General features: G+C 44.6%; 1 protein-coding gene across 2 annotated transcripts in view; it reads left to right on the top strand.

Moving 5' to 3' along the window:
- map3k22 (mitogen-activated protein kinase kinase kinase 22) overlaps positions 1–21,721 on the top strand; it is a 43,367-nt gene extending 21,646 nt beyond the window's left edge. Inside the window, exons 4-18 of one of the 2 annotated variants that reach the window (XM_054765453.1) lie at positions 2,087–2,196; positions 3,566–3,603; positions 7,430–7,529; positions 7,724–7,840; positions 8,046–8,160; positions 9,787–9,920; positions 10,013–10,086; positions 11,819–11,880; positions 15,071–15,142; positions 15,344–15,508; positions 16,238–16,386; positions 16,447–16,578; positions 17,756–17,885; positions 20,397–20,574; positions 20,645–21,721. In XM_054765453.1, the coding sequence (XP_054621428.1) occupies positions 2,087–2,196; positions 3,566–3,603; positions 7,430–7,529; positions 7,724–7,840; positions 8,046–8,160; positions 9,787–9,920; positions 10,013–10,086; positions 11,819–11,880; positions 15,071–15,142; positions 15,344–15,508; positions 16,238–16,386; positions 16,447–16,578; positions 17,756–17,885; positions 20,397–20,574; positions 20,645–20,873 (1,805 nt within the window). In that variant the 3' untranslated portion in view covers positions 20,874–21,721. Of the gene's footprint in view, positions 1–2,086; positions 2,197–3,565; positions 3,604–3,819; positions 4,917–7,429; positions 7,530–7,723; positions 7,841–8,045; positions 8,161–9,786; positions 9,921–10,012; positions 10,087–11,818; positions 11,881–15,070; positions 15,143–15,343; positions 15,509–16,237; positions 16,387–16,446; positions 16,579–17,755; positions 17,886–20,396; positions 20,575–20,644 lie in introns of those variants that run through there. The other variant, XM_054765454.1, reaches the window with a different exon arrangement.
- Positions 21,722–23,215: the final 1,494 nt, after the last annotated feature.

The raw sequence follows: 23,215 nt of genomic DNA on the forward strand, positions 1-23,215 counted from the left end.
TTCATGACTCAACATCAGCCCTTTCAAGTCACTCTGCTGAGGTCCAACAGTGTGTCCCACAGGACTGCAAACTATTTGAATGTAATTGTCTAATTTGCATCACAAAATAAGGGAATTTCTCATCTTGCACAAGATTTCCCACCATCTTATTTTACTGCCGTGCTTCTTTTATTTTGAAGGCCTGACTTTACTGGCTACAGGGAGTACTATGCTGACGTTGCACGAGCGTTACCCAGTGGACTGGAAGCTGTGCTGCTCCGGCAGGACCATAGAGGTTAAAATACACAAAAAATATGGCAAACTATTAAAACGAGAGGACGCCAGGAAAGAAAGGCAAAGATACGGTAGTTTCCGGGTGATAACGGGAGGATTGACAAATACCCATCGGCTTCTTGTTAAGAAGAGCAATCCAGTCATCCCTCGCGAAATAGCAATCGCTCCCTCACTATATTGCATTTTTGCAAAAATGAATGAATGATCACTGTTTCGTGGTTGAGTACGGCCTATTATCAGTAAAAAAATATACACACTGAAGCAAATTGTACTTATTCCTGGCCTAAATGATGCAAGCATAAAAATGTCTAAATTATCAAACTAAATGAACTAAAATACAAATACAAGGCAGAAGAAGCATTGTAATTGTGAATGTAGTACATTGGCCACTAGGTGTCGGTGTTCGGTGAGACAGGCACTCGAGTCCTCACTAAGGTTCCCAAGGGAACGCATTTACTGTGACACTGCTCAGCAGGAGTTTTATTTCCATCTCACATGGCTTATTTACTCTTATTCTGTCTACTATATTGGCTAATTCAAGTGTACAGCCATTTCAAGCCGCAAGGAAGTACACTGTAAAGGAAAAAACAACAAGGAAGCGCTAACGTGCCAGTCTATGTTATCTTGTTATCATTCACTGATTATATCTACTATATTGGGTAATAGGAGTGTAAGGTGGACTACAGCAGTGCTATTTCATGTCTAGAAGGCTCTCCTAATGTTAAAAACCATATCTAATAGTTTTCTATGCCATATGTATGAAAATATTTCATGTATTATAAATTCATTTATCGCGGTCGTGTCTGGAACCAATTCACTGCAATAAATGAGGAATTACTGTACATGCTTGTTGGAATCCCCACAAGTGTCCAATGAGACCACAAAGTTGGCAGCATTGATCCCTCCTGCTACGTCTTCTTATTCTCTGGCAGAGCAGGTACGACAAGCTACGTTCACAGACAGTCCCATCATAATGTGTTCATGAGCGAGGGCAAACAGGAAGTGCAGTGCAAATTTGAGAAACATTGTTGCTTTTGGTATGCAGTTTGTTTTTCCACATGAGAGTTCATGCAAAGCAACTGACTACAATCACACACGGCCCTTCACTGCATTTCGTCACCCAGCTGTCAAAATGGAAAAGGTGTCACGCTGATGAGCTTCAGTTTGCTGTGACGTGTGTTGGCGGACGCCATCCCGAAACCAAAACTTCCTGGAGCTGTTTGTTCTTAGTTCCGCAGATGTGATCATTGGGCGGGTCCCCTAACATTTGCGTGGCCGTAACCACGGCAACCTGCTTTTCGCCTCGACCAGCGGACCCTGGCAAGAGGACGTTGTGGGGGTCAGACCAAGTTTTATTTTGGTGAAAGTCCAGCAGTCAGCATGTAGGAACACCTCGTATTTTCATGGATTTCCATGGTTTGTAATTTGTTGTTTATAATAATACACCCAAACTAGATCTTAATCAAAGCACTGATTCGTAATCAAAGATAATTATCATGCTTGGCTGTTGGGTGCGTGCGTCTTGCGAAGGAGTCGTGTGGGTGGGCGGACTTTGAGCAAGACGCTCGATGCTTATCAGAAAGAATAAAAACGTAACAAAACAAAATAGCAGAGGAGGGAAAGTGTTTCCCTGGGTGTTCCACCTGCATGGCTGCTGGGTGCTGAGGCTCGCCCAGTGGAAACGTCGTCACAGCAGATGTGGCCTCTAACGCACATGGCAAATCATCACGTCGTATTCCGCTAAACAGCCTCACCTGATGGAAAGTGTGTGTGTGCTTTCTGCCCCCCCCCCCCCCCCCCCCCCCCCCCACAGATGACGAGGAGGCCCTCAACTCCATCATGAAGGACCTGGCAGCGCTGGGGTCCTGCTACACGCAGCACAACAGCCACAAGCCAAAGAGCAGAACCTTGCTGTACAAACAGGTCATTTTCATACAGTTAGCATGATTCAACACATGCATTAAAAAACATGGCTGTCAAACAAGACACCACAAACATGGCCGACATGTTGTGCTGAACGCAGCATGCCACAAACATGGCTGACATGCTTGTTTTCAAATGCAGGGGTGTTCAAAGTTTACCCAAGCAAAGGATGAGGGGACCACTTTAATATTTTACATTTTGTCAACCCCTCCATGTAGATATGTTAGTTATACTTATTTAAAGAAAAAACATCTGGCATCACAGCTTCATATGATCTTTCCCCTCCGCACATTACTTCATTTTTGCTGTCGTTTATTTTTTTTATTTGATTTTTTACAAACATTCACATTTTTTTGTTTTTCGGAACATTGGGACTTTTTTCCCATAATATTTTGACTTTATTTTTGTTACTTCACCATTTTTTTCTCAACTTAATTTTCCAAAGATTGCACCTTTTTATTTTTTTTATTTCTAATATCACGCTATTCAAATTTGTACTGTATTTCAACTGTATGCGTCAAAAATAATTTTGGATTCATCATATTACAACTACTACAACTGCTTGTAAAACAACTTTTTCTCTTCATATGACTTCACTCTAATATTTCCTAAAATTACAGCACTTTCTTCCATTTTGTTCTTGTTTTTGTTAGTTTTCTTGTTTAATTGTATTTTTAAAATGTGCCGATCAAAAACCAGCCACAGTTTGGATGCCCCTGGTTTAAATCAACACTCCACAAAGATGGCCGACTTGCTAAAACTGCTAGAGTATATTGTTATTGTTTGTCTTAACATTTGAAATACAAGTAAGTCAGAGACATACAGTACAAAGTCACAATAAAAATAGGAATGTGATAGATGTTTATGTTCAGGATTTTCTCAGTAAGGTAAGCAGAGTGATGAATTTGTTCCTTTAAAAAAAAAAAAAAAAGTGCACTCCAGCTCTTTCAGAGCTCATGCGAGTGTTTCCTGTGTGCAATGAAAGTGTGCAGACAGAGATCAAGGATTGCCATAATCAAACACGCGAGCACGAAGAGTTTCTGTTGAGAGTTGCCTCAGCGAGCAGGGAGGGGGCGGGGTTACAGCTGCTCCTTGTCCAATGGGCTGCAACATGACCTCATGCAGACTTCCAGGCTCCGCTGGATTCCTGCACCCTCGGGTGATGCTTCTATAAATAGACGTCATCTGATTGTGTCACCTTTTTGTGTCACATGACCTCCTTATCTTTGTGCCACACAGCTCCACTAAACATTTAATGCACACTTTGGAGCGCAGGCGGACAATTAAAGCTGCTTTCACGTATTGCCATCAAAGCATGAATCACTTTCCTCCTCCATGACTTCCTTCTCTCCTTGTTTTTCCTCAACAGGATATAAGAGTCAAGCTGGAGCATGAGAGAGAAAAACGGTATGTTGGATGCTTTTTCACGCCTCCATCCCTGCCTTAACTCTTCATTCCCTTGTTATGCCTGGGATTTTGTGTAATCACAGATCCATGCCAGAGTAGCGTGGAAAGAAGGAAGATTCTTCGGTTGACATTTAGCTGAGGCCTCGTGTTTCAGGCTTGGGCGGGGGGGTGGGGGGGGTGGAGGTGTGGGGTATGGGTGCTGATAGACAAAAAAGAGTGCAAAATGATTCTGATGAGTGCCCAGCCTTCCAGGTGTACCCCGTTTGTAACACTCCCCCTCTCACCTTCTTGGGTTTCAGAAGGTGACACAGAACTACAATATATCTGTGGCATGGGGGGCTCATGATGTCATCATGTAATGTGCATAATTTGCTGTGATGCATGTCGCATGAGTGCTTTGAGGCCATGTCCACATGAATATGCTGTATATATACAGTCGTCCTGCGCGATATCGCGGTTCGACTATCGTATGGGAAACACGAGGTTTCCTCTGCCCTCATTGCAGCAGCTACACAGTGGAACATTGAGGAGCAGTTGTTCACCACACTGGAAGACAAAGCAGCCATCTTTTCAAGTGAAGATGCTTTAGCAAGTTTCCTAATTCACTTCTGGACATTGCACAGTCCTTAAATGACAAACAAAGATTCCTCTGCGGCATCTGAAGAGGCGCCAGATGGACTGGGGCCAGAATAATTGCCTTAAGTTCAGCAGTGCGTCCGAAACACAGGACGAGTGTGACAGTGTGTGCACATCCAGCAGCCTCTTTGTGTTTTCACAGCCCTAATTGGCTGCCGGCAAGGAGGAGACAAGATGTCCATGTACCCGAGTCACAGTGCCTTTGTTCCCACCTCTTTTTTCTTTTTTTGTTTTTTTACTTTACTAATCCCCTGGTTGTATCTTCATGTGCAAGTCCTGATCACCAGTTTGAAATGTAAAAGATGAAGATGATACATGGTACAGGAGCTCCAACTCGACTTTTATTCCTAAAAAGCTGAAATACAAGAATTCAATGAAACTGTCATTAAAAAAGCAGAACAGAGGAGGAAGTGTCAATATGAGAGCACTACACTACTTTGTTATCACTGTCTGTTTCATAGGAGCAGATCCTTTCACATGTTCAAAGATACCATCTTCATCCTTCATGATTGTTGCAGCGTTTGAACATCTTGGACCGAGCATGCAACCAATGTTAATTTCTCCACTTTCTGAGCATTTTGTGGCTAATTTCACTTCACTTTTCACTTTTCACTTTCCTTTTCCTTGACAAGCTGCCAGCAGAAGAGTCTGCGTTATGCTTGGGAGACATCATGAGGGTAAAAAAGTGAATTTAAACAAACAAAAGTGATGTCCTTCCTCAGTATTCCTTCGCCATATGCACGGAACTAGTTCTCTTGTTTTTTGTACCGTATTAATAATTTATGGGGGTGTCACGAGATGAGACGATACGCGAGATTGGGCCTACGAGACGATGCGAGATGTTGTCATTACTTTTAAGAAAAGTACAATGAAAAAATATATGAGAATATATTGCAATCTCCTAATTAAACTTCTACTACGTTACACTCTTCTGCACTCTTGTGTGTGTGCTACTGGCCCCGCCCACCGAGACAAAGAGACTGTGACTGACAGAAGGGATCACTCCGTTCATGCCGTTGTTCTATGGAACAAACGTGCCAAGGTGCTGCACAGAGTGAACTCTCTTCCTGCCTGTGTGGAGGCGGGAGAAGAGGGAAACAGACACTCATGCACATGGCGATGCATTTAGGTCGGCAAAATTCTGGAGTTGATTTTCATTTATCGTATGATCAATTTCTTTATTAGCGTCTCCCACAAGACAGTTTTTTCTCAACAAGAACTCTTGTCACGTTTTAATCCCATAAGATCTTGTGACACCCCGAATAATTTATGAATAATAATGTATAAAACGATGTGGGATACTGTCTACTCTGGTAGTGTGTACTCATGTAGATGTGCAATGCGTCATCCCTTTTTCCCAATTGCAGCACTTCAGTCAAGCCCGTTTGTACCAATTCTGTTCCAGTCACGTCCAGCTGCAGTCCACGTTTAAGTTCCACACACTTTGACTGACACCTCTCAGTTCGAAATAATCCCACACAGCAATTACCATCCCTGTTTGCTACAGTGATCGGGAATTCCGCCGTCGTCCGCTGGTCTGTCTGAGTCAGTAGCACTGCGTCGCCCGTCCACAATGGAATCTAATTGGCCCGTCTCTCTTTTCATTGGCAGTCGCTGGAGCCTTAGGGCAGGAAATGGGAAGCGAGTCTGTTTTTTTCCCCTGGTTTTGCCTCAGGGCCAGAGCGCGAAGGAGTGTGCGTGTGTGTTTGCCGCAAATGCGTGCACGTTTCTTGCCATGCTCGCTTGACAGGAAGGAACGGCATATCTTTGTGACGCTCCGGCTGGTTATCACACTCATCATCTGAGAGCATAAACAGAGACAAGGAGTGTTGTGATCTGCAGGCCTCCCTCTTCCCAGAATCCTCTCCTCAAAGGTGGACGCCAATGAACAGCCATTAAGTTAGGCCCACGTCTTGTCCTCTGATGAGGAAATGGCGCAGTAAAAACAAGGTCTTTTATTTCTTTCTTTATCAGGATATACTATAAAAAGATAACGGGGGCGGATTCTTCAAAAGCACAGTGAAAAGTGAATAAATGCGTCTCTTTCCTTTTGTTTTCTCAGGCCTGTCAGCCTTCTTTTCTGTAAATATCTCAGCGTCTCTCTATCTTTCACCCTGTCACTCTTTCGAGAGCAGCGAAAGACACACATCCTGCTGCTTTTGCTGCCGCTCCACTTTTTCTTTTTTTCTTTTTTACCCCCCTCCCCCCCTTCCTCTCAGGAAGTTTCCCATCTGCCTTTGTGTGCGCTGGCTGGGATGAGGGAGGCCCAGCGGTGTTGAAACAGCGGCCGACACGCACGCTGATTTGGGAGGCGCGCTCATGCGTGGATTTTTGCAAACAGTCGCCGATAAGAGCGGAGTGGAGCGCATGCAGCACGTAGGCCTTTACTCGGCTACGTGCACACCACAACATCTTATGATAGTTTGTGATTGGTACTGGCAGCGTAGCATCACTTAGCATCTATCATGTATCAATTAGTGGTAAGGATAGTCTTCCACAAGCACAGAAACACACCTTCTCTCACTCGACAGTTGCTTCTGCTGCAGTATTAAAAAAACAGCCAACATACTGTTTGTCACTGCACAAAATACGCTCGCATAAGGAGATGATGAGCATGTTATGTTGTTAAATCAGTGCTTCTCAAATAGTGGGACAGGTGTCGGGGGGCTGTGGGTAAACTTAACTTGGAAATTGTTTGTTGCAGATTTTGTCTCTGCTCATTTTATTCATCCATCCATCCATCCATCCATTTTCTATGCCGCTTCTCCTCATTAGGGTCGCGGGGTCATTTTATTCATCAGTTTTGATAATCAGGTGATTGTATGCGCAACGCTGGCAACTCATACAGTGGTTTGTACGAATGCATACATATCAGGGGCTTTATAGTATTTCAATGAGGGGGGGGCGTGAAAAATTCCCACTCCCACCCCACCACTCCACAGGCAGGGTGAGAAACTTTCAGGTGCAATGAAAAACACAAAAAAAAAACGTGTGGTGTGATAGGTTAGTCAAGGGTGTACCCCACCTATTGTCCCAAGTCAGCTGGGATAGGCTCCAGCATACCCCCGCAATCCTAGGGAGGACAAGCGGCATAGAAAATGAAAGAATGGAAGAAAATGTGATTTTTTTTTGTATTTTTTTAATGTTGTTTTTCGGCCACCTTTTGACTTTTCACCTCCTTTCTTCCCAGAATCATCCCATTCCACAGGCCGCTGAAGATCAAGGAGCTGCTGCAGAAAGTGACAGAGGCCTTTGGCCAGCAGTTGGACATGTTCTTTACAGAGAAAGAGGTACAACAGTGGGTATTTCCTCTGGCCAGGCGTGCAGTACAGTAGTTGCACCTGAGTGGTTTTTAGCCTTGGTGAAAATGTAAAAGCAGTCATATAATGAACCCTATCCGCTAAACCTTAGAGAAAGCTAAAGAGAAATGGGCCATTCCTCCTACGCACACAGAAAAGGTCACATCGTGCTTTTATTTTTTTAGCTGCTTCTGCCCCTGAAGACCCAGGAGGACCTGGACCAGGCCCTGTTGTCTTTAAGCTGCAGCACAGCGACCAACGGCCTGCTCAGGATAGTGCTGAAAACCCCCAAGAACAACCATGTGAGACCCCCAAGAAACGCTCATTTGATTTCAACAACCACAAGAAGGAAGTTCAGCAGCGGCTTGTTGTCGAATGACATCAAGCTGATATGCATTCAAAGTCAACATCATCAAGTCACTCAGCGGAAGCATGACGTGTGGATGACGTGTTTCTCTTCCTGTCTCGTACACCCGCCCCCCTCACCCTGACTCCCCTTCCTTGCAGTACCTGCAGGTGAACAGCAGAGACAAGCAGAGCGAGATGAGGTCAGCGCGGTCGCTTGGCGATCTGAAGGGTTCGCTGCTGAAGGGCTCGGAGAGGGTGCGCAAACACTCCACAGGTGCTCACATTTCAGCTTTTATCAGACGTGTTTTCATTGCTTGATGGATATCCTCAGACACACAAAACTGCGTGGACGTGGACAAAACTCCCAACTGGTGTCTGTTTATCAGGATTGTTGTGGGACGGCTTACTTACTCCGACCCCTACCCCTACCCTTCTCTATATTTATGACTGATAAGCAATTAATACCATCTTTTTTAACATGTTGACACTAAGAATAATTCATGTGTTTACATTTAAAAGTGCATTCACTCCTGTCTTTAGGTGGGAGTAGAAAATATGATGCGATGTGAGTGTAGCTTGCGCAGTGAAAAAGAAGAATAATGGGTGTTAAAATAAAATGCTATTATCAAAATAATAATATTATTAATATATTGTTAACATTAAATACAAATACAAATGTATTCGGCAAGTAATGACTCAAATAATAAGTGTAAATAAAATAAGAAAAGTTTGAATTAATAATGAATTGAAAATGAAATAATTGTGATTAAAGATGAATAAATAAATGAGAAAATACTGGAATAAAAATCTGACAAAAATATACAATTCAGACATAATATTTATTATATAAATCTTTTTTTCAACCAAAGAAACAGCCTGCATATGTTACCAGTTGTGGTTTAAAACAACAGATTGTACAAAAAAAAAATATCTATATATATATATATATATAATTTTCACAATTAAACTGCATAATAATTGGCGTGAATTGGGGGTTTCCAAAGTGCGGCTCGGGGGGCTGTTTTTTTTTTAATCATCCCTCAGAATATTCTTTAATATAAAAAAACAACAACAAAAATGGAAAACAGCAGTAATTTTACAAGAATAATGATGAAATATTACGAGTATAATTTCATAATATTAAGGGGGAAAAAAGCATAAAGTTGAAAAATTAAAGACTAAAAAAGTTGTAATATTATGAGAAACAAACAAAACAAAGAATAATTTGCAATTTGAGGAAAATGAGGTTGTGTCAAAGTCGTAATATTACGATATTGAAGTCAGTCATATTCTGAGAATAAAGACATCATATTGCAAGATAAGATGTACCAAAGAAAGTATTTGTCAAAAAATAAGTATAAGTATCAAAATAAGCGATGAATAATTTCCGGTCCTTGTGTTGTTACGATAGGCTAACTTTGTCAAATGGCTATCATTAGCTGTCTAACTCGTGTGCGTGCGTGTGCTGCTTCAGGCGTGCTTATCTACTCAAAGCAGCATTTGAATGCTGGCAGTACGTTTGAATGCGAGCGCCGTGTAAACACCCTGGTGCCCCCTTTGACGCCCCAGTTGTTGAAATCCACATAGATCGATCCCCCCTCCCTGCTCACTGCCCCACAGGACGGCAGACGAGAGGTGACACGTGTGAGCGTGTATGATTCAACACCAGTGTTGGTATTCTCTCGTCCCGGTTTGAGTCGCAGTCGGACATAAAGCGACTCAAGGGCGAACGCCGCATCTGGACTCAGTCGGCCGAGCGTTTGTCTCGGTAATGGAGGTCAGCTGCGGCGACGTGCTTTTGTTAATCATTCATCCACTCGCCGCAATGAGTAACGCTCATCAGAATAGCCCCCACTTTGGTTGTCTTTGTCACGTCTTAATGCTGACTTCCTCCCGCCAGGTTCCCTCCACACGGGTCGCACGTCACCGCCCCCGGGGAGCGTCCCCGAGGAGCAGCAGCAGATCGCTCGCCAGGGTTCCTACACCAGCATCCACAGCGAGGGCGAGTTCATCCCCGAGACTCAGGACCTCAGTGTAAGACCTCAGTCAGGTGTCGGTGTGCCTAATGTTGTGGCCGGAGTGCGACTTGCATTCTGATGTGCTGTTGTGTTGCCGTCGCCTTTCAGATGATGGATCCCTTTGGCAGTGCAGGCAACTCGCTGTCGAGCAGCTGTCAATCAATCGAGCAAGCGCTGGACAGGTGAGTTGGAGTGTTTGCAGCCAGTAAAGCGTGTTTTAAGCGCCAGTGCAAGCAGAATCTGGTCACCTTGCTGTTGCCATAGCAACACGACTCTTTATCCGGGCACCCGGACTCCACTGCAGCTATCACTAGAGGAGCAGAAGGAGAGACAGGAGAGCGGAGGAGTGAGAGCGCTAACGAGGGGATTTGGAGTGGAAAGGGAAAAAGAAAAGCGAGCGAGCGAGCGAGGAGCGGAAACAGCTCTTACCTGCACGAGGCTTATCAGGCCTGCAGGCCCAACAACAATGGCAGGAAACCGCTGCATGGAACTTTTCCCTGCGAGCGGGCATGCGTGCCCCTTATCCAGGGGTCCCGTGGCCCCGCGACGCCCCGTGGTCAGCAGAGACGTCACTCTCCGACCGGGGGAGGTGCGGATAAGCCAGATATGTCATTATGAAATATAAGGTCCTGCTTGCTTGGACTTCTCATAGTGCAACTCTTGTCGTGTGATCCACGACACAGAACTCTGCAAAAGTCTTGGGTCACCATTACCTTTGGTGTTTTATTAACCTTTTTCAGTTGTTTGGTCAACGAAAAGCGCAAATTGGACACATGCAGACGTTACATTTGGCTGAGGATGTGGATTATGATGAAGAACTAACCAGAATTTCTGATAACAATCATCGAGTTTCCCACAGGAATGCAAAGTCTGTCATCAGCGTCTAATTAGCATAACTGGCCATGATGCATACGTGTGGCATTTTTTTGGATGCTATGGGAGACAAAAAGAAAAGACCACAAAAACTTGCTAGATTTGTCACAAGTTGCTTTTTTGAAAAACAGAATCTAGGGGGGGTCTGAATACACGCTAAATATAACGACAAAGTTGATAGCACTGACCCCTCCTGCTACATCTTCTTATTCTCTGACAGACCAGACATGTATGAGGTGTGTTAGGAAGCAGAGTTACGCTGCCATCTGCTGTACGGTGTTGGTCAGTCCCGTTATAATGTGTTTATGAGGGAGGGGGAATGTAGTCCCTATGGCATCAATGGTAGGCTCCGTCCCTGGGAATCATAATAACAGGACTTTTCACCAACCTCCATCGACCCAAAATATATTTCAGAGGTAAAGACAGACCCTAATTGTCACTTTTCACAGTTTAGCCGTGGTGGAGTGACACGGTAATAAACTCTAGTCACTGTTACAACAACAAATGATACACATATCATTTAACAGGTGGAGTTTAAACACTTCTTCTGTCCTCCTGAATGCGGTTGGAGTTTCTTATTTTGTTGCCAACCCCATTTAAAACGAATGATGAATATTTCCACTTGGCACCTTGACTTCTGATGTCTTTGGAAAATGAAAATCAGAGCAAATGAAATCAAATGTGTATTAACATCATGAGGTGATGATACGTTTCCGAGTTCCAGGCGTTCGTCTGAGGGTAACCATCACTGCCATGTGGGCCCGGTGAAAAGGCGGCGTTTCAGCTCTGATCGTATGATGATATTGTAATGACTGAGGACTAGGATGCATGCAACACAAGCGCGCTGCGGCAGGACGTTATTGGTAGTCATCAGTTAAGACTCAAAGCTGTGCAGTTGCAACGCAAAAGTCGAGTGCAGTGAGGTGGAGGGGCGGGGGGGCCATCAGCTGGAGAGAGACGGCGTTTGAAGATAAGGCAGCGAGCGAATAGCAAATTATTTTGGGTTTTTTTTCAATTCTTCTTCTTTTCTTGTCATTGCAGCCCACCTTTCTCACAGAACAACCGTGACAACAATTACCTGAACCTCAGCTACGAATACAAAGGTGAGTGAGTGAGGGGGGGGCTGGCGTGTGAGCACGTGACGCAAGCGTGCACGGACTACCAGGAAGGCTGCTTGCTCTCCCTGTTTGTGTTTGTTATCATAGTCGCAGGAAAGGAACTGGAGCTCTGTTTCCTCCTCGCTCTCGCTAATGAGCTGCTTTTCCACAAAATGGAGAAGAAGGGAGGAGGATTTTTGTCAAGAAGTCACACTGTTGGCTCGAACAGGAATAGCGTGACGTCTTAGCAGCGCCACACGATGAAAAATGCGCAAGGAAACAAAGGACAACAATGCAAGACATCCAGCATTTGGCTCCTTTTTCCTCTTCTTACCGGTACATGACATTACATTCACGCAAGAGCTTGGAGACGCCCTCTGCACAGAACACTTGATGCATTCTGTGCAGCTTCAAGACAAAGACTATGCATGGGAATTTACAGGAATGAGTCCATGGCAACTGATGAATATGTCAGTACAGTTGATTTTAATCATCTTATTTTTCATTGGTTCATTTGAATTTAAGTAGATATATAATTATTTTATAGATTTCATTTTTTAATTTTTCTTTATTAAAAAAATAAAAATTCCGGATCCACCAGTGCATGGCAAAAAAACTCGCGCCTCTCCCTCCAAACCCTCCTGTTAGCTTGATGTTGACATTTTCGTATTTTGCCATTGTTGACAATCCAGGTTTAATGCCTAAATGTGCCTCACACACTTATTCAACGCATCTCAAGCGACTCGCCACCAATCAATCGTGTGCTTCGGTTGCCTCAGCAGAGACCTCAGGTACGGTGCATTCAAGGACAACCAAACAAAGTGAGAAATCTCAATGCTAAACGTTATCAATGAAGCACGTATTTGTCACAATAACAAAAATGCCAGTAAGACACTCAATAAATGTCACACAAAAGCTCTGGTTCTGGTCTGGGTTAAATCATTTTCACTCATGCAAAAAAATATGATTATATCTTCCCTTAAAGGAAAAGTGCACTTTTTGGGGGAATTTTGCCCATCATCCACAATCCTTATGTGGGACATGAACACGTCTTTCTATGTTCTGTATAAAAACAGCTAAAAAGAGGCAGCTAAGAATGCACGGAATGGGACACAACTATTCCGACAATAAAGCCTTCTAAAAAAAAAAAAAAACCTCCAAAAAGCGCACAACGTTCCATTTACATCACGTCATGTCACCTGGACTGGTCCGTCAACACCCACGCCCTCTACAAGAAGGGCCAGAGTCGCCTCCACCTGCTGAGGAGACTGAGGTCCTTTGGTGTGTGCAGGACTCTCTTACGGACCTTTTATGACTCTGTGGTGGCCTCAGCCATCTTCTATGCTGTGGGCTGCTGGAGAGGGGGCAGCACGGACAGGGACAGGAGCAGGATCAATAGACTGATCATGAGAGCGAGCTCTGTCCTGGACGGTCCTCTGGACTCCGTGGAGGAAGTGGGGGAGAGAAGGATGTTGGCTAAGCTGACATCCATCATGGACAACACCTCTCACCCCCTACATGACACTGTGGGTTCCCTTAGCAGCTCCTTCAGCACCAGACTGTTACACCCACGGTGTAAGAAGGAGAGGTTCCGCAGGTCCTTCATACCGACCGCTGTCAGGCTCTACAACACCTGCACCACCTGAACCATGTTGTAGTCAATATGTATTCTTTACTTGCGTATCTTGCTTGCTGCTGTAACAAGTGAATTTCCCCGCTGTGGGATAAATAAAGTACAATACAATACAATACAAATACCTGCATATTAACCAAGCTACAGCGACATGGTTATTATTATTGTTATTAACATTGTTACACCCAAAAACTACGTTACTGCCGTAGTGACACCTCGCCACACCACAGCGGCTAGCCACTACCCGGCTAGCGACTAGCTTCACCACGCACTCGCTCACAACGCCTCAGGCCACTAGCCAAAGGTAACGCTACATATTGGAGCTGCCGCCACTGCTGCTGTGTTTTGGTTTTTGATGCTAGGTGTAGCGTTCCTTTCTATGTTGCTATGTGAAATCAATGCACCCAGGAAGGAAGTATTCCATGTTATCATGAATGTACCTGCTACTACACGCTCACTGCTTGGATGGAAAACCACTAAACCTTGCTGGAGCTTCTTGGAGGTGTTTTAATAGGTGTGTCCCATTACGTGCATTCATTAGCTTCCTCTTTCACCTCTTTTTATATCTTTAGAAGGCACATAAAATAGAAAGACGTGTGTTCATGTCCAGCCCACCCTTTGATGACCGTCCCCCAGAATTGGCAGCCTCCTTACTCATTGGTGGAAAGATGCTCTTCCATCAAAGAGGGTCTGTTAGCTTGTCATAATCCCAACCGTGGGGGGGCAGGCTGTCCCCATCCCTTCAGGAGACTCATCAAACACACACACGCACACGCACACACACACACGCACACACAGATAACACCAGTCTGCCCTTTGTGAACGTCTCTTCCAATCTGCTCCTTTTCTTTCTCTCTGCCGGTGCAAGAGAAGAAGGTGTGGAGGTGTTCATTGTGTGCCCCACTTGCAGACCCCCCTCGTGCACACACACGCTCCACCACACTCACACACATGCGCACGCACACACACACACACACACACACTTCCCAATGTAAAGCTGCACGGCCCTCTCCCTGAGAGCTCCACTATTTGTTTATCATTCCCCTGTTGAGTCGATTTTTCCTCTTCGTTCTGCGCCGAGCCAAACACAAAAAATAACTCCCGTCACCATGGGAGACAGCCGCAAAAACAGCACGGGGTGGGGTGGGGTGGGGTGGTGGGGGTTTGCGGGGAGTCATCTGACAGAACAGCTGCTTCCAATTGCAAGTGGCTCTCAATGTTCTCTATTACGTGTGTGTGTGTGTGTGTGTGTGTGTGTGTGTGTGTGTGTGTGCGTGCGTGCGTGCGTGCGTGCGTGCGTGCGTGCGTGCGTGCGTGCGTGTGTGTGCGCATGCGTGTGTATGTGTGCACATCAGCACTCGTCCTCACCTGCCTTCAGTTACTGCTCCTTTGGGCTCTGCAGCGTTCAGGCTAAGCTAGCATCACATGACCTCTTCTGGCGGCAGTGATGCAACAGATGCAATCGCTCGCTCGTGTGTGTCTCTCGTATTTTGTCCCCAAGCTTGATTTTGTGCTCAGTAACGGCCTTCCGACTTAACTCAGCGCCTGTTTGTCCTCCATTAGGACGCCACAGGAAAGGAGGGACTTTTCCTCGCCAGTTCCAGCTGCCCAATCGGAGCAAGGACTATGGAGATCGTGAGTATTTTGTGCAAAAGAGCATGTTGTTGCTAACTCAGAGGCTAACTTTGGCTAGCAATGATTTACGTTTGCCTCTCTTCAACCTGCTCTGCTGTGAAAACACGGCCGCCCCGCTTCCTGTCTGAGGGGAAGCATGCCCCATTCCACACACACACAAAAATCATTAATATGTCTACTTTTTTTTTTTTATTCTTGTAGGTCGCAGGACACTTCCGCGCAGCTTCATGCCGCAGGAAAACCTGTTCCAGCTGGTTCCCTCCAGCCGCACGCGCAGTTACAACGGAGACAGCACCATGCAGTACGCCGAGCTGCGCTCACTGGGACGCCCCGCCGACAAAAGCTGCCAGCGCGGGACGGCCAAGTGTGAGTTTTTTTTCCCTGCACGTCAACGCTGAGTGGGGGGAAAATATCATATTTTTGTATTGTTGGCGGGATGGGACGGTCTCTTTGAATGTTCTCAACTCCTGTTTCCGTGCCAGCCGTGCTCCTTGAGACTGAAACAACGGCGCCTCTGCTGGTTGCAGCCAAGTACTGCACTCAAGACGTCATCAATCCATTTCACATAATTGACTTTTGTATCAATAATCATATGTATTATCTTATCAGTAATATTAAAATTCAAATTATTTAAATTGAAGTCTCTGCAGTAAAGAAGGCGGTGCAGAGCAGTGGAGGAGAGAGGAAGCAGTAACATTTAGTGTGTGTAACTTGAGCAGTGGAGGAGAGAGGAAGCAGTGAGATTGAGTGTGTGTAACTTGTGCAGTGTGATTTATTGTCCAGTAAGCAGCGTGTGGGTGTTTATGAGGATGTTTGTGACAGTAAGACTCCCATAAAGCGTCTTTATGTGTTTCGTGAAAAAGCTCAGCAGTCTGTCGGCTCGTCTCGTGGGTTCTTCCCGCCCGCCCACGTGCCGCCAAAGGCGGCCACAAAGAGCGTGCGCCAATGCCCAGACGAAGTCTCGCCGTCTGGGCTGCGGAGATGATCCTCCTCCCGTCCCCCTGAGGCGCCGTGGCGGAAACTTAGCGAGGATTTGATGAAGATGGACGCTTCCATCTCACGTGCGATCAAGTGAATTCTTTTTGGTTTGTGCAGCACCGCGGGCGCCGGTCAACTGGCGGCAGGGCAAGCTGCTGGGGCGCGGGGCCTTCGGGGAGGTGTACCTGTGCTACGACGCCGACACGGGCCGCGAGCTGGCCGCCAAGCAGGTGCCCTTTGACCCCGACTGTCAGGAAACCAGCAAGGTGAGCGTGAATAAAAAGGAGGGGTTTTGGTGCGCGGCGTTCTGAATGGTTTGCGTGCAGGAGGTGAACGCTCTGGAGTGCGAGATTCAGCTGCTGAAGAACCTTCGTCACGACCGCATCGTGCAGTACTACGGCTGCCTGCGCGACCTCGAGCACAGGAAGCTCACCATCTTCGTGGAGTTCATGCCTGGGGTGCGTATGTGCTCTTTTTCTTTTCTTTTGATTTATTTTCCCAACAACACTTTCTCCCTAGCAGCGCTCGTGCTCGTTCTATCGAACCGATACCCAGTACGTACCGATACCGATCATTCTTATGTTCATTTTCAGTGATTTGGTGATGTTGGCCTTCAGTTGGTTCACTCCAATCTAAAAACATATTTGTGAAAATAAAGCATTGCACAGCTTGAAGTCATCAACAATCGATGATATCAGCTCCTCACTAGTAAGGTAGATGTTGGCAAATTCAACTTTTCTTTCATGAGCAAGTCCTGCTTCATTTACATGCCGACATTTCTATTCCAGGATTTATTGGACATGTTTTGGATTTCATTTACCTTGAATTTAATGTCTGCACTTATTCTTCATTTTCTATTCATTTTTAACAATTTATTCCTTTATTTGTACTCATCACATTCTTACTTTGTCCTTTCTTTTAGATTTTTTATTTATTGTTATGATTTATTTTGTTGTTATTTATGACTTAATCTGGTATTTAGTCTCAATGTTTTTGATTGACCTTAATGTCTCCACTTACTCTTCATTTTCCATTTATTATTAACTATTTCTTTCTTTTTTTACTCATCACATTTGTACTTTTATCATTTTTTATGTATTATTACTATCATTATTATAGTTATTATTATTATCATTATTACTAATGACTCAGTTAAAATGTGTATTTTAATTATTTTTTATTATTATTGTTTTTAATTAGTTAATTATTTTTTATGAACAATTTCTTCCTGTTTTTTTTGTTTTTACTCTTATCACATTTTTACTTTTGTGTTTTTTTTTAAATTTGTGTTTGTGTATCAATCTATTTATTGATCTCTTCATGAGTGAATTGTAATTATTGGAGAATTACGTATCAAATGAACAATTTGCAGTTGGTTTCGTTTTGAAACGTCTTTTAAGGAGGCCTTTTGCATGTTTGGGGGTTACTTTTCTGTCTCCAAGCTTGGATGACAGACGGGCTCCAAAACCTTGCAGCAAGTCTTCCCAGGGGAGTGGAAGCTGCACATTTCAGGTGGAAATCCAAGAGTCATATTTGTGTACCTGATGGCCTCCGTGGCAGTGCGAGCTGTGAACGCATGCTCCTCCACTGGACGCTCCGAGCAAGCATTGACGTGAAGAATTGTGCTGACCTCAGGGTTCCATCAAGGACCAGCTGAAGGCCTACGGGGCGCTGACGGAGAAGGTGACCAGGAGGTACAGCAGGCAGATCCTGCAAGGCGTGTCCTACCTGCACAGCAACATGATCGTCCACAGAGACATCAAAGGTAAAATAACAAACGTTTCACTCGTTTCCTCCTCGCTTGGAAGTGTGTGGCTATTTCTAAAGCACTCTTCTGGGTTTTTTTGTTTTTTTGGGGGGGGAGTGCCGGAGAGATGGCAAGCTTCTAAAAATGTTTGCCGGCGGATGGAAAATCTTTGCTTTCGCGGTCACAAGCGCTTTGAGTCACCTCACTGGGAGCGAGGAGGGAAATGTAGCGTCTGGCTGGAAAAAACAAAGATAGCGCACACGACACAGGCGGCCGTGTGAGCGCACGTGTGGGCGGGATCTTTTCTCCACACCAAAAATCTTGTTCGACATCCCGCCACAAAACTTGTTCTGTGTGCGCTCAAAAAGCTGTCAGCACTTTCTGTCAAGTCAACGTCCCCAAAAAACTTACATTTCTTTTACGGCGGGATGGACGTCTCCAAGGAGCACCATCTTTAGGAAGCTGGAAGGTGGAACATTGGGGGGGGGACCTGCGTACGTTTCATCATTAGCTTTCTGATGACTTTGCTGAGAAAACGTGAGGGAGGACCTTTTTCCAGATCTGCACCAAAATGTGACAGTTATTCCTTGGAAATGAAAAAAACTAAAAATGACAAGAATTAAATGATACATTTGCAAGAATAAAGTTGTCATTTTTTCTTAATGATGAATGATTTATATTATTTATTTTATAATATCAGAAATTAATATTAAAGTATATCATAATTTATAATATTTTTCGTGATTATTTCCTGTATTTCTTACAAAATATTTTTTTTTATTATTTCATAGTGTTAATTTTTATTATCATAAAAATTAATTCATGGAATTTTTGAGAAAAATTCATGAGGTCGATAGGCGGATCGGCGCAGCGTCTGCAGTAATGCGGTCGCTGTACCGGACCGTCGTGGTGAAGAGACAGCTGAGCCGGAAGGCAAAGCTCTCAATTTACCGTTAGATCCATGTTCCCCCCCTCACCTATGGTCATGAGCTTTGGGTCGTGACCGAAAGAACGAGATCGCGGATACAAGCGGCTGAAATGAGTTTTCTTCGTAGGGTGGCGGGACTCACCCTAAGAGACAGGGTGAGGAGCTCGGTTATCCGGGAGGAGCTCAGAGTAGAGCCGCTGCTCCTTCACATGGAGAGGAGCCAGCTGGTGGTTTGGGCATCTAGTCCGGATGCCTCCCGGACGCCTCCCTGGTGAGGTGGTTCGGGCATGCCCGGCCGGGAGAAGGCCCCGGGGAAGACCTAGGACACGCTGGAGGGATTATGTCTCACAGCTGGCCTGGGAAGGCCTTGGTGTCCTCCCGGTGGAGCTGGAGGAGGTGGTCGGGGACCGGGAAGTCTGGGCTTCCCTACTGAAACTGCTGCCCCCGCGACCCGGACCCGGATAAGCAGAGGAAAATGGAATGGAATGAATGGAATGGAGAAAAATTCAAATGATGATTCCTTTCTCATAGTTTTGCAACATAATTCTCATAAATGACAGCCTTTGAACAAAAATACTATGTTTTCTTGCAACTTTACCATTGTATTCTTGTCATTTTTCTTTTGAAAAAAGACATTAAACTCATAATATTAATGATTTATTAGTAATATTACATATATATTTTTCAGAAAAATGGAACAACATTTTTTTTCTTTGTTTTGCAGCATAATTCATTCATAAATGACAGCATTAAAAAACTATTCTTGCAACTTTACCCTTTTATTCTTGTCATTTTTAATCATTTTTATTTTAAAGTTGTATTCAACAAAACAATGAGAAATCATTCATAATTTTATTTATTTATTTATTTATTTTTAGAAAAATAAAATTAGGGTTTTTTTGTCATTTTATTTTGGCCCAAATTGTCATTATTATTGTTGTTATTATTAAAACATTTTTTTCTCATAGTTTTACAACATAATTCTGCATTGTTTTCCTCTGTTGGAAGTATTCCACTACAGTACTACTAAAATAAATACTTCTACTAATACTAAATACTTCTTTCAGGACTGTAGATGAGTGTGTGGCAAAGTGGAAAAACAAACTTAGAATATTATTATTTTTTAGGAAAAAAAAGTATAAGAGATTTTTTCATGATGATAAATGACAGTATAGAATTCTCAACTTATTCTTGCATCTTATGCTGTGATTTATGATCATTCATAAATCATAATTTGCTGTTCAAGCTCGGCTAATATGACAAAGTGACTTCTCAGTGCAACTCTAATAAAACTCATGCTGCGTGTTTCCCACTGCAGCCCGCCACGGATCAAACTGTACCGCCACAATTAGATTACTGTGACCTGGGAAGTACTGAATGCTGCTGCCAGCCATGCCAACAAAAATCCATTGAATGTAATTAGCCAAGTATTTTTAGTGTAATACTTCCAACAAAAAGAAAACTGTAGTGAGGTGCGAGTGTTCCTGACATTTTATTGGTAATTGAGTGTCCAAACCGATGCAAGTTTTCCTTGAAGGCGGTTGCTGGTCCCCTGGAGACTCTTGAATAACGCCGTCGTGCTTTGCTTCTCTTCCAACCAGGTGCAAACATCCTGCGGGACTCCTCCGGGAACGTCAAGCTGGGAGACTTCGGAGCGAGCAAACGCATCCAGACCATCTGCATGTCCGGTACCGGCATCAAGTCTGTCACCGGCACCCCCTACTGGATGAGCCCGGAAGTCATCAACGGGGAGGGATACGGCCGTAAAGCCGACGTGTGGTAAGAAGGACGCCAGGTGGAGTCCGTGTGATGACATGCGTCACCTGATGTTCCGCTTGTGTGTCTGCAGGAGCGTGGCCTGCACCGTGGTGGAGATGCTCACCCAGAAGCCGCCCTGGGCCGAGTACGAGGCCATGGCGGCCATCTTTAAGATCGCCACCCAGCCCACCAAGCCCACGCTCCCGGAGGGCGTGTCTGAGGCCTGCAGGGACTTCCTGCGGCAGGTCTTCGTGGAGGAGAAGTGGAGGCCCACCGCCGACGTTTTGCTCAGCCACCCCTTCGTGCAGGGCGGCTTCTGAGGCTCTCCGCTCTCATCTCCCACCCCCCCTCTTTCTCCCAACATCCATCCAAGCTCCTCCCCCCAATGACTCAGCCCAGATTAGCGAGGCCGCCAGGGTGAGCTCCGTGCGACGGTTGGGGTCGGGGGCAAGAAAGCACTTAGCGGACTCGCGTCAGAGAGCTGAAGCCCACGTGTTGGTAGTACTGTAACGCCACTCCTTACAATATTTTTATACTCCAAGTATTTTTATCATCAACGCCTTACGATAAGACTTTGTAAGCCAGAATGTCAGTTTGTTTTTTTTTTACTCTTTAGGATTGCACTTTTTTGATATCACCCGATCTTTTCCACCATGCAGGATAATCACCTGAGGAGATATTTTTCTATATTTTTTATACGTGATTTCCTACCGAGACGGCTAACGAAGCAATAGCGGCGCGTGCCTCGCGTCCATTCCAGCCGTTGACTCGAGGCCAAAGAGGATGTGGAAGCACATTCAGGTCGGGTTTAGTTACAGTATTAATTCTGTTGGCTTCTTTTCCTCCGCGTGATGGCAGCTTGGTGCACAGCAGACCAAAACCTGATGCAATGTTGTGTTGCTAAGACCAAATGAAGGAGAAAAGTGTCTCTCTTTCAATCAATCCCACCATTGCCTTTACTTTGCTTTCCTCACTGAAAGACACAAAGCAAATCACCAAAAAAAAGGTTGTTTAGACGCTGTAGTGGCACTTTGAGCAGGAATGATCAAATCTTTTTATTTCGCCCTAGTCTGTGCCTTACGCGCTTGTAAAAAAAAAACAAAACTCTTTTGTACGGAAACAAATATATATATATATATATATATATATATATATATATATATATACAGACCCTTTCCAAAAAACTAGAATGTCATGGAAAAGTTGTTTAATTTCCATAATTCCATTCAAAAAGTTAAACTTTCATAGATTATAGATTCAGGGCCCACAATTTAAACGATTTCAAGTGTTTATTTGTTTATTTTTACATAATTTGGGCTTCCAGCTCATTAAACCCAACCCAGAATACTGTGTCACACACTAATCATCTACTAAAGTCAAGTCACCTGCACAGGCTTCCCCAGGTGTCATTGAATTGCTTCAGTTTGGTTCAACTGTCTCAGTTGGGTTCAATATGGGGAAGACTGCAGACATGACAACTGGCCAGAAGACCATCATTGATACCCTCCATAGGATGGGTAAGCCACAAAAGTTCATAGCTAAGGAGGCTGGTTGTTCACAGAGTGCTGTGTCCAAGCATATCAATGGAAAGTCTAGAGGAAGGGCAAAATGTGGCAGGAGAAGATGCACCAGCAAAAGAGATGACCGTGGGCTTCAGCGGATTATCAAACAGGGAAGATTCAAGAATCTGGCAGAGATCCAGAAAGAGTGGAATGAGGCGGGAGTCACAGCTTCAAAAACCACCACATTCAGACGTATCCGGGTTCCTCGGGTCAAGCCACTTCTGAACCTGAGCCAACGTAGGAAGCGTCTCCACTGGGCCAAGGAGAAGGACTGGACTGTTGGCCCGTGGTCCAAGGTCCTCTTTTCCCATGAAAGTAAAGTGTGCCTTTCATTTGGGAATCAAGGTCCAAGGGTTTGGAGGAAGACGGGTGAGGAACAGAACCCAAGCTGCCTGAGGTCCAGTGTGAAATATCCACAGTCCGTCATGATTTGGGGTGCAATGTCCGGTGCAGATGTCGGTAAACTCTGCTTTCTTAAATCCAAGGTCACCGCAACAGTCTACCAGAATGTTTTAGAGGACTTCATGATTCCTTCTGCTGAGGATCTGTATGGAGATGCAGATTTCATCTTCCAGCAGGACCTGGCCCCTCCCCATACCGCCAGAAGCACCAAAACCTGGTTTGATGCCCATGCCATCACAGTGCTTGACTGGCCAGCCAACTCAGCGGACCTAAACCCCATTGAGAATCTATGGGGTATTCTCAAGAGGAAAATGAGGGGCACCAGACCCAACAACAAAGAAGAGCTGACAGCAAGCATCAAGGAAATCTGGGCTTCCATAACTCCCAGGCAATGCCACAGGCTGATTGCTTCAATGCCACGTGGCATCGAGGCAGTGATTAAGGCAAAGGGATTCCCAACCAAGTATTGAAGATTGACATATCGTTTTGAAAGTACCATATTTTGATTGATTTGATGTGATCTTAATTTCTTTCTTTTTTTTCTGCAAAAACTGAGAAGTAAATGGTGATTTCTTCACAGTATTCAAATTTTTTGAATTCCTGTTTTCGTGGGTTTTATGAGCTGGAAGCCCAAATTACGTAAAAATAAACAAAAACACTTGAAATCGTTTAAATTGTGGGCCCTGAATCTATAATTT

This window comes from Dunckerocampus dactyliophorus, chromosome 21 (genome assembly GCF_027744805.1).
Source record: "Dunckerocampus dactyliophorus isolate RoL2022-P2 chromosome 21, RoL_Ddac_1.1, whole genome shotgun sequence".
NCBI classification, from domain to species: Eukaryota; Metazoa; Chordata; class Actinopteri; order Syngnathiformes; family Syngnathidae; genus Dunckerocampus; species Dunckerocampus dactyliophorus.